The sequence below is a fragment of the Sphaerodactylus townsendi genome, linkage group LG10 (assembly GCF_021028975.2).
Source record: "Sphaerodactylus townsendi isolate TG3544 linkage group LG10, MPM_Stown_v2.3, whole genome shotgun sequence".
NCBI classification, from domain to species: Eukaryota; Metazoa; Chordata; class Lepidosauria; order Squamata; family Sphaerodactylidae; genus Sphaerodactylus; species Sphaerodactylus townsendi.
In genome coordinates this window covers 68,425,142-68,437,214 of record NC_059434.1, presented here as the reverse complement: position 1 = coordinate 68,437,214, position 12,073 = coordinate 68,425,142, and the positions used below count along the sequence as shown (strand labels likewise).

At 42.4% G+C, this 12,073-nt stretch overlaps 1 protein-coding gene across 3 annotated transcripts in view; it reads right to left on the bottom strand.

Moving 5' to 3' along the window:
* Nucleotides 1-12,073, bottom strand: part of PPP3CA (protein phosphatase 3 catalytic subunit alpha) — a 210,613-nt gene that overhangs the window by 74,439 nt on the left and 124,101 nt on the right. For all 3 annotated transcript variants that reach the window (XM_048510194.1, XM_048510195.1, XM_048510196.1), the window contains exon 3: nucleotides 969-1,093. In XM_048510194.1, the coding sequence (XP_048366151.1) occupies nucleotides 969-1,093 (125 nt within the window). The remainder of the gene's footprint in view (nucleotides 1-968; nucleotides 1,094-12,073) is intronic.

The window sequence follows — 12,073 nt, the reverse complement described above, 5'->3', positions numbered from 1 at the left end:
TTCTAACCCTTCCCCCACTTCTTCCTTCCCCCTTTCCATGACCAGATGATGGGCCTCCTCCTCCACGCTGACCCTTCCCCTTTCCAACTGCTCCCTCCACATTGGGTAGGCCATGACCAAATGATGGCCCCCTTCCTTTCAGAGTAGGTGGGCCTTGACCAGATACTAGGTTCCTCCCTCTCCCCCTAACCCCATGGTGGATGAGCCCTGACCAGATGCTGGGCTCCATTCCCTCCATCGCCCCAGGGTGGGGGGCCATGACCAGATGCTGGGGCCCCTCCCCTCCCCTTCCTCCCAGGGCTTTGCTGGTTTTGCTGTAATGAAACTAAAACAGCTCTTCTGGACTTTGCCTTCTCCCCAAAACATTAAAAAGAGTGGATCTTTTCTTCAATCAAGACTCTACAGTGATATTAATGTTCAAAACAAGCTAAACCACCTTTGGATTATGATTAGTTCAATGGTTCCCAGGGTATACATAACCCCAGAGGTATGTGCCAGAACGTTTGGGGGTATGTGAAAAAATTAGTTTCACCTACATTATCCCATTGGATTATTGCAGAGAAGCTACCTCCTCGATTATATATTTCATTATGGAACACTGCCCCTTTTTTGCCTTTTGCCATGAAGTAATAGCTGACTTATGGTGATCCTGTAGGATTTTTCAAGGCAAGGACATTTGGAGGTAGTTTTCCATCATCTGCCTCCATGACATGATCTTGGTATTCCTTGGAGGAATTCCATCCAAATATTAGCCAGGGTTGAGGCTGAGTGTGTGTGATGAGCCCAAGATTGTCCAGCAAGTTTCCATGGTGCAAATGGGAATCTGAACCTCGGTTTTCCAGGACTTAGCCAACACCTTAACCACTAGACCATGCTGGCTCTCAAAAATATTATCATACATTTACTAAAATCATACATGTTAAAGACAAACAATGCTCATCGCAAATGAATTCCATATACAAACTTACTTCAATACTGAAGTACCCTCTGTCAACATAGTCGCCTAGAAAAAGGTACCGTGTGTTGGCAGGAGAACCTCCCACTTCAAAGAGCTTCATCAAATCAAAGAATTGTCCATGAATGTCCCCACAAACTGAAAGAGAGAAAGGGTGAAAGAAGCCATTTGTAACATCCATTCTAAAAACAACTGTACTTACTATCCAGTTGCCAACCAAAATTTACATTTATCTTTGGACTCCATAATACAGTTTCCTATATAAAGACCAGCCTTCTAATCAGGTAGGGTCACTGAGCCATCTAACCCAGGAAAGCAATAGTTTCCCAAAATCTCATGGTGAGGCTACTACCTTGGAGTGTTTAAATTGTTGGGACGATTACCTTATGTATTAGATCACTGGCGTACAGTTAGGCTGGAGACAAACAAACATTTGAAACACAGTTATTGTTACCCCTTATGTGCATGCTTATTTTTGGTCCCATGAAGGTTTCTGGTCAAACAGATTTTCCAGGTTTTGTTCTGTTTCTAAAACTTTCCAAACTTACTTGACTAGAGATGATAGGACAAAAGTGTGTACATCATGCCAACAATGTCTCTATTATACAAATTACATTAGAAATGATTATCTGGCCTCAGGCAATTTCCCTGAATTACTCTCTAATCGCCAGAAGTCATTTTCTTCTCAAAAGTAATACTGCCAGACAGAAAGAGTTGGAGGAAACAAATCAGAGGAATATGATGGACTATTCACATCTGTACTTTTCCAGTGATTTGTCACTGCAAGAAGCCTTGATATATTGACAGTTTGGTACTGAATCTAGCAAGGTATTGGTGAAACGTGATTCTGAATCTCTCAGAGGAAAATTGTGGGGGTTTGGCGGGGGAGTATTTAGAAGCATTACTTTAATCCTGCATAACAGGGCTTGCTTGGTACTGAGGCTACTAAGCTCCTTTACTTGCTGAAATATGAGTAACAAAAGAATTTTTAAATGGAGAGGCAGCAGATAAACGAAATAAATGTGGGTGAAATTCAGGCAAAATAGGCAAGTAACCTACAAGAGAAGTAGAATGAAATATAAATTCAATGGACAGATTCATTTAATGGCACTGGCCATTGCCAAACAGAGATGTAAAATGTTGAAGCCATGAAAATCTTTTTTACAAATATATTTACCAAAAAGACTGCTGCATCCTAACCCTATCTTAGCTTGCCTGTTCTAGTTATTTGCCATCTGAGAGCCTGAAAAGGGAGTTCTACTTTGTAGTAAATTAAATTAAAGATATTATTTGAACAGAAACTGACTCATAGAGTCACAATAGGTCTAGATTAGGGGTAGGGAGCCTTTATCACTCAAAGAGCCATTTGGACCCGTTTTCCACGGGAAAAGAAAACACTTGGAGCCGCAAATAATTTTTGACATTTAAAATAAAGATAACACTATATATATATATATAGGGTTTTTTTTACCTTTTACTCCGCTCATTCTGAGAAGCGCATGGATGCTGCCTGCAGGGCGGGCAAGGATGAAGCCGGCAGCTCAGCCTCGCCGGCTGCCGGGAAAGCGCCTGCCCCACTCCAACGGGGCGGGCGAGAGGGGAAGCCCACAGTGCGGCCCAGCCAACCATGGGCAATTGGTGCACCCGCCCTGCTGCCTGCAGGGCGGGCAAGTATGGGGCCGGCAGCTCAGCTCGTGGAGCCACAGTGCAAGGGCAGAAGCCGCAGGTTCCCTACCCCTGGTCTAGATGCACATTTAGATAAAGAGCTAAACTTCACAAGATCGAAAACACTAAATTCTTCAACAGTATCGTCTGGAGGTGCATAAAATTAGTCACATTTAAACAGTAGATCCTTAGCAAATACTGTGTATATGAATAGTTATTATCAAAAGCTGTAGATTGTCCCACATAAATTTGTACACACTTTTGAGTAAGCTTTTCTTGTCTGAAATAAGCATTTTACTTACACCCAAAAAGGGGGGGGGGGAAGTGTTTCATGAAATTTTTTTGGCGTGAGGGAGGGCTCTAAGCAGAGGCGGAGTGAGGGGAAACTCCACCTGAGGCACGCGTGCCCTGCGCCCCTGCTGCAGTGCCACCTGCCCCCACCCCACCCCTTCTGCAGCCTGGTCACGCCTTCATTGTGGCCCTGCCCGGTGCGCCATGCCCCACCCCGCCCCATTGGTGCTACGTCTCTGGCTTCAAGCCCTTGGGAACATGAACATACACACACACGTTTTTCCTTATGGAGAGGTTTCACATCTTTGCACAGAAACTTTAAATTATACTTACACGGCCCCAAAAGACCATGTGTTTAAACTTTCCACATCTAGTCATCCATTTACACATACTACAACAGAGTTTTTATTTACTTTATATATAGGCTGCCTTTCTCATTGAGACTCCAAGAAGACTAAAGAGTAAGGACTATGCAATCATAATGCACAAGACATTCAAACAGCAATACCAAAGAATGGGTATTACAAAATTTGAAAACAGTACGGAACAACGTACTGTCTAAGACATGATAAACAATGCAGAAACAGAATTACAAAGGCAGAATTAATCCAGGAACAGAACAAGTAAATACGTGTCAAATATATGGGAACTGCATACTTAGCTGCGTAAGTATAACAACTTGCACAAAAAGTGAGTAAAAAAGCCAAAAATTATACCAGAAGTTTTCCCTTTGAAAAATCCACACAGCTTTTTTCTTACTTAAGATCGTGGAAAAAACACTGCATTGGTAAAAGAAATTAACAGAGCAACCTGGTAATGTGATACTGAGTTCATCATATCCCCCCTTTCCAAATAAACTCCTACATCCTGCTTTTTTTAAAATCACGCTTCAACTCCCAAAGCACCCAAGAGGACACATGTATACACTAATTCTACCATGTGGACTAAGGTAAACAAATATAGTAGGGCAAATCAATATTGGACAAACAGAACTGTGCTGCTGCTGCTACTGCACATGTACTCACACACTGTTTTGAATTTCATTGTGCTACAAGTTTTCATGTTCTGGAAACAAAAATGATAGCTGCTATCCACATCCCAGCTTCTTCTATTGTGCTTGGGTGATATGGAGACTTGATCATTATTCCTTTCTCCTCTTACTATTTTGGGAATGTGATACTTACTAGATAGGAGTCCAATATATTACAGTTTACTACAATCCGCTGGGCAGGAGACGAGTTTCTTTTCTTTTTTGGCAGCAGTGTTGAACATGCTCCTAGAACTAAGTCAATAATTAATTCCTATCAGGTTTTATACTCCTCTATTTACTAAGACAATGAGTTTCCAAGTGATAAACATCAAAATTAAGACTTAGAGGGAAAAGCCACTTATTCAGAGAAAGAAAATTACTGTGTAGCACAAGTACTGTTAATGAGGTTACACTAAAATTTACTGCATTACACAATACAAACATTACTCATATTTCATTGTCTCTTTTCACAGCAGGGTGTCACATTATCTTGACTTGCTATTTAAAGAAAAACTGCAAATTAACCTCCTGTCTCCCTCCCCTAATCATTAGGATATCCCTGCTTGACAGTTACTGGAAATCAATGCAACAGAGCTGTTCTGGAGCCCTTAGTCAAATGGGTTGATAGGAGAGACTGATGCTGCTACTAATTTGAGTAATTTATCCTCTATTTTTTAATTCATCAATGCCTAGCAACGAGACTGAGCATGTCACCATGTACTATCATCCCAAATGGGTTTTTTTCTCTTTCTTATTCCCTCTAGGTCAGATGATTACCTTATTGACTATACTCTGGCTCACAAAAAGATGTTAGAAGACTGTATATTCCTCCTCCACAGAATTCAAAATGCCAGACCTTGTTCGTTGTAGAATTCTCTGCCTGGGTCCTAGTGCCGACTTAGCCCTGCTCCCCCCACCATCTATTTGTTCAATTAACTATAAATGCTCTTGTATCAAAGTACCATGTTCAACAACGTACAAAATAATGGTTTTGACAAAGGCAGCACGTGAAAATGAATGATAATTCTCATATTCGTTTGGGACTATATTCTAATGTGGAAGCATACAACTTTCTCAACCACTGTACCTCAACTGACTGTACTAACATCTTTGCCTGAATATAGGAGGCTGATCTGGGAGGAGTGCAGAATATAGGAGGCTGATCTGGGAGGCCTTTAGTTTAAATTTTATCTCACCCACACCTGAAGTAGAGGGTCTCAGGCAAGTCACTATTGAAATAATATAATAGCTTATAAAATTTTAAGTATTTCTGAGATAATATATATGAAACGCTTTGAATAATGCAAATGCTACAAAGTTGATTATAATTTTCCCCAAATGTAAGCTAGTTCGTTTGAATGAAAACAGGTATAAAGGGCATTTATGTGTTTATTTACTTATTCAAAACGCTAGAAAAGCACTTTCCCTCAAGACATGTTTAATGCAACATGCATAGCATAATGAAACAATAACATCCACTAATCAGACAATATTAATACAATCTATAACTATATACAGATACCCAACAAAACAAACACCACGATCAACAGAAGGCCCTCAAAAACAATGCTACCTTACATGTCACCCTAAAGGGAAATAAGAACCATCCAACCTTCACCTCATTTCATAGAAATAGAGCCCCCACCAAAAAAGCCCTAGTGTTGACTGTAGGCAGTCAAGACATACAAAAAGGGAAAAGAGAAACTGGAGATTGCATTACTCAGCTACCCAAGATGCTGCCCACTCTGCAGAAGCATGGCAGAAAACATGGCTCTGTCTTACTTTTGAGCCATAGTTGCTGTCTAGAGAAGAAGACAGCTGACCACAGCTGGTTGCATGATCACTGCAAAGAACGACCAGCATTAGGGGAAGCCAGCTGGGCAAGAGGGGTTTCCACATCTGGCCAGAGGGAGTTGGGCCCTGGCCTGGCAAGGCTTAAAAGGGAAAGCCCTTTTTGACCAAGATCCTGGACTTGGCTCTTTTTGTCAGAAAATCATCATGGTTTGGCTGTCAGAGCAGTGTGACTCTCTTCATCCCTCCTCCACCTGGCTGCTCAATCATTGGCCCCACTGGAGGAGATGGGGATTTTAAGGGTAGAGCCAAATCCCCGAAGGAGCAGCATGACCAGTGGAGTGTTTAGTGGCAGCTGCTTGGGAGTCATTCTTAGAGACTAAGCAGCTTAGAGACTCAGAACTGGCAGGCCTCTGAAGTAACTGTGTCTCTTGCATGGTGGCTGAGGCTGACGCTTGGGCAGAGGTGTATTGAGGTAAAATGGCGCCCGGAGATAAATTGTCTCCAGGCGCCCACCCTCAATGCGCCTGGGGGGTGGGGCTCCCCCTCACAGTTAGCAGTTCCTTCTGCCCTCCCCTCTGGGGAGTACAGAAACGACTGCTGTCTCCCGTCCTCCAAGAGCTGCTTTTATAAGCACTCAGGCCAAGGGGGCAGTGGTCAAGGGGCAGGGTCATGCCTCCCCTAGCCCTGCCTCTGGCCTCAGTGCTTATAAAAGCAGCTCTCAGAGGACGGGGGACGGCAGTCGTTCCTGCTCTCCCCGAATGGGAGGGCAGAAGGGACTGCTGGCTGCGAGCCAGGAGTGGGGCAAGGCTGGGGAGTGATGGTGTCCTAGGGCGCCCTTGACCCTGCCCATGTCGATGATACCTGAACATGGGAAGGCAGCAGGACTTGCCGTCTTCCTGGTCACATGGGGGGGGCCGATTTTGTGCCCCGCATGTGACCAGTGGTGCCCTGGGACAGAAGATACCCCTCGTCCCTAGGTAAATATGCCACTGTGCGTGAGCTAACTGGGCAACAAGCTCGCAGCCCAGGAACGAGCAAGCTCCCCCACCCCTGGGAACAACATCTAAGGGACATTTGTTAGCATACTTTGGACTGTACTGTCTGGCTGCGGTGGGCAGGGTGTGTGTGTGTGTCTGTAAATGTTTCAGCAGCCAGGCTATAAGAGCGGGGGGGGGGGGGTTGGGGGACATGAGCTCTTGGATGAGGATGGCATCCATCTCACTGAGTGGGTTGTTGACACTTGACTACACAGCATTCATTATGCTCTTTTTGATTGACTACACAGATTTGGGAGCTTTTGGGGAAGCACTGTCTGCAAACATGCCTCTTCAAGGTTGGGGACTCCCATAAGGGGCCACACAGATGCCATTGCCTGGTGGGATCCCAAGGCTTGCTACTCCCTGGGTTTTCCCCTGACTGGGGGGAAATGGTGCTCATTGGGTCAGGAGGCAGGCAAAGTCTGTTCCTATACTGTTCCTATGCTGTGTCTTAGTTGCTTGTCCCTGAATTCAATAAAACAAGCTGCAGTCAGCTATTTTACCAAAAAAGGGGTGTGTGCACTGATCTCCCCACCAATTCCCTCCTCGGCATGGCAAACTGAGGGACATTACCCCTCATATTAGAAAATATTACACATCATTTTAAACAGAGGGAGTCAAAACGTAGTGCAAAATCTAACACACAAACTGACTCTGAGAAAAAGGCTAACTTTTCTTTTCCCTACATAAAATTGCCATTTTGGCAAATGGTCATCCTTTCTGAATCAGAATTTGTTAGAATTTATTCTCTTGATTCCTCCATCTATGAAATTCACTGCAGAGTTTCTCTCTAACCTTTTAAAGAAATTACAAGACAAAGATTCTTGCCCAAGGCCACAATCCCATTTTTAATTCAGACAACAGCTGTTTATCAAAGCCATGTAACTATACTCCACCTCCAACCTAGAAATGAGGTACTTAAATTTCACAGCCTAATAACTTCTCTTCTTATTTTCCTGTACACTTTAATTTTTATAATTGAGGTTTTTGGAACAGCGTAATTTCTAGACCTCACTAAGAGCAATACTTGGATTCAGGGGACCACCTGGCATTCACTCAGCCTAGGGGGATTATAGGCCTGAAGGAACCACGCAGAAGACTTGATGAAAACAAGTAAGAAACAGGTTTATTTATTTTCTTTTATCCATCCCTCACGGTATTACAGCAACAAAATTACTAAAGAGCAGGCATGAGAAAGCATAAGAGTGACAGAGCAAGTTTTTCTGTTTGACTGATTCATACAGTACATAACAGAAAAGCTTTTAACTGCTTTTGACAAAAAAGCAGTTGAATCCTACCTATCTTCAAAATACCCTGGTTACAGCTGCCACGGAGACATCTCTGTCCCCATGGGAGTCACGTGGAGGGGTGGAAAAATTACCCCCACACTCCGGGTAGGAGGAGGGCGAGGCTGACTGAGGCCTGCCTGGGTGGCATACACACGTCACACCGAGGCCCAGCCACACCCCTCCTCCTAGCCAGAAGTGGCTGGGCCTTGGCGCCCTCTGCAGCACCCCCCACAGCTCACAAGGTGTTCTGGGAAGTGTAGTTCCCACCAGGCAACTTTTCAACTGGCTGCTTTTTGCAGTTGGCTGAACTCAGGCAAGTGGGGGAGCGGGCAGGGTGGGGGAGGGCAACGCAGGGGGAGGGGTCCTGGCATCATTTTGCCCTGGGCGCCATTTCCTCCTTCCCTGACCCCACGCCACTGCCTGGTTAGGCAAGGAGTCCCTGATTAGCAGATCTTCTAGCACTTCCCTCATCAAAATCCAATAACCTTCAACTCTGTCAGTTGGCCAGCAGTTAAACTGCCCTCACTCCTAACATTCCCGTCCACTGTTTGAAAATGACTGGATGAGGCTCATGGTCTGTAGAACTTGAAACTGTCCATCACAAGAATCGTTCTCTGTAGAGGACCCCATCCCGCAAAGTCAGAAAGGCTCCCGCACTTTTGACTTTCCCAAAACTATATAACATAGAACTGATCAGGGGTGCATTTTTATAACAGAATGCATTATAACAGAATGATTCAAGAAGACATTTCAGTACCGAGAATGTGACTATTGACTAGACCAGTGAGGGCGAACCTTTTCAAGACCGAGTGCCCAAATTGCAACCCAAAACCTACTTATTTATCGCAAAGTGCCAACACGGCAATTTAACCTGAACACTGAGGGTTTCATTTAGAAAAAATGGTTGGTTTCGAGGCATGCGTGACTCAGGAGTAAACTTGTTGGTAATCAGTGGCTTTGCTTTGAAGCAACCGTGCAACTCTTCGAATGGGTGAATCATGACCCTACTCAGAAGCAAGCCCCATTGCCAGCAACTAAGCTTACTCTCAGGTAAAGGATCATGCTTTAGTTCTTCCCATGAAAATCAGTGCGGTTTAACAGTGCTTCCCCTCCCCCCACATGACGCACTCTGTGTGCACGTGCCCACAGAGAGGGCTCTGAGTGCCACCTCTGGCACCCGTGCCATAGGTTCGCCACCACTGGACTAGACTACTAACGCATATTATCTGCTGCTGTATCTTTTCATCTTGCTCTCACTGCATTATATTTCTACTTATGTAATGCTATTTCTTGCATTGTTTAGCATGTCATGTATAATACCAGTGGCTTTGCTTCAGATTCCTGCACTCCTAGGATCACACTGTTCACATCCTATTGTTTCTACAGACCCCCATTATGAAAACTGCCTTGAATCACTGAGAAAGAGAGACTATAAATAACATAAACTAGTTCAAACTTTCCCCCATTCTGATCAATAGCATTGTGAGAATACAAACAGTTCTTCTAAACTGACATTTTAACTGTAGAGTTTAAAAAAATATACTATTAAACCATCCTATATTACCAAGGAGTGGTCAAAAACAGTTTTCCTTGTATGATAGTGAAGTAACATCACCTTTACATGCTCCAAGTTGTTTCTACTGTAGCAATAAATAACCTCATCACTCACCAAAGTTCATACATTTGCATATACATTCATTGGATATAAATGATCTTATATGAATCCATTCTGAACATAAACAAGTACGGCTCAGTTGAAAAACAAGTTCCCTGCAATCACATTTCTCCCCGCTTCTTCCAAAAGTAGAAATATCAAAATGAATGCTTGTTTCCTAAAATATAGTTTTGATTGCCACTGCTATTATAGATGGTTCCACATCTTGTCCATTCTTTACACTTAGAAGGGGCTGTAACAGCCCCTCCAACAATACAGGAGCGACAGGCAGGAAAATCTTCCCTGAGTGTTCCTGTTTCTTACCCTCTTCAGATGTTCTTGCCGTCCCTCTTTCCTGACATCGATTCTTGCTCCTCTTCTTTCCCACCACTTCACTTGCTCTTTTTCCCCCTACTTATCTTACTTGTCTTTAAGATGATACAGTCATTGTTATCTGTTTTTCTGTATCAAATGTTAACCGCCCCCATAAGCTACATAAAATTCAACAACTGCCCTTTCCCCACTGCAATGGTTTCTTATTGAACAATGATTGAGCCCATAAGAATACAAGCAATCTAGCTACACGGGTCATTTTATAGCTAAATTGTAAGCAATTTTATTCTAATCTAGCTTTTCTCTTATGTTTTCTACAGTAGAGTTTCCTACTAGTTATAAAAACTGCTTCTCCATTATTTTTCTTTTAAATTAACTTGCATGTTTTATTAGAAATTCACGATCTGTTTCACTAAAGCCATCAACTTCTCGTCCTTGGCTTCATTTCTTCAGAAGATCATTCAAACTCCTTTTATTTTTGCTTGCTCTATCCACCTTGCAACTCATTCAATCTAATTAAATGAAATCCATTATACAAGAAAATAATGTATAAGTCTGCGCACTTCTTTCATTGGTGAAAGAGCTATATATTCCACAATATAATTCAATAGTAAAGAAACAATGTTTATGAGATATAAAATTAGTTTACAGTACACTATGAGACTCCAAACATTGATATAAATTGTCAATAAACTTATCTCTTCCTGAGCAAAACAAAAGCCATTTGCAAGCTCCTGTATCAAAAATACTTAATTAGGATAATCCTTCAGAATCGAATATAAATAAATTCTTAAGATACTAATTTATTTGATCAAAAGCAATTTCCATAGCTCCTATTACCATTATTGTTATTTGTCTGCTGTACAGAAATTACTTTAATAAAACCATTAAATCTATTTTGCCAGCTTACCTCCCGGTTAATATGATCAAAATGCATACATGGCACAACTTTTTTGAAAGAGAATTGCTTCTTGAGAGAAAGGCACTTTCCTGTACCCCACAGTAAGAAAGTATTTGAATGCAGTTATCCTTTCATGATCTGATTTCTTGAATGGCTGCAAATGGATGCAATATTATATATTGGATTTTGAGATGAAAGCTTGCTTTGCCGCCCACAGACACTTATTAAATATTTTATCTCGAAAGTTGCAAAGCAGAGCCCAAGGGCTTTTAGAGGATAGCTCTGCTTCATTTAACTTACAGAGGACACTGTTTCAACTATTATGTCACAAGCTTCTGCTGGCCCTGCAGTTCAGAGACGGAATCAGGCCAAGTGTACTTCTTAGCTTTCATAAGATATCCTTGATTTGAATAATATCATACTGATGTCCAGACTGAACAACAACAACAACAACAATCCTACCAACCAGTTCAATTTAGTTGCTTTTACTAATGAACTGACTGTCTTCTTTTAGGCTAGTGTCTGAGAATAAGGACATAATCAGCAAAAAAAGAAATTTCTTTCTTACAAACAATCCCCACCCCTAGGAGATGTTTCCATATATATATAAATCCTGTCATCTTGAAAGTGTTGCTGCACGACATCTCTTATAGCCATTTAGAATCTACCTTGCATTTTGGTACCACAATCCCTCTCCGATGGAAGTGACTTCATATGCAAATCAGAATGTTACAGAATGATACATTTGTAATTATTTCATGGGAAGCAATTATTGCAAGTTTGTTTAGCCTGGTACAGAATACTGAGCAGTTTTAACTTCAGACATGTTATCAAAGCAGGGCTATTATCCAGAGTGCTGATGACAATCTAACATGCCGCTAATGCAATCAACCCACCAGGCTGCAAAAATAGATTCTTGGTGGGTTGGTTGAAATTTACGGTGGACATGATGTGTGGATTGTGCAAACCTGAACTCTTCCATGACTCTTCCTTATATTATCTGTCACATCAAAGGGCATGCAAGCCTTTCCTCAGCACGTATGTACATGTGCACAGATCCGTCTGTATGTGTAAATAAAAAGACTGCTGGATCCTGTATCGTCTTGCTGCTTGCACAGTGCTAT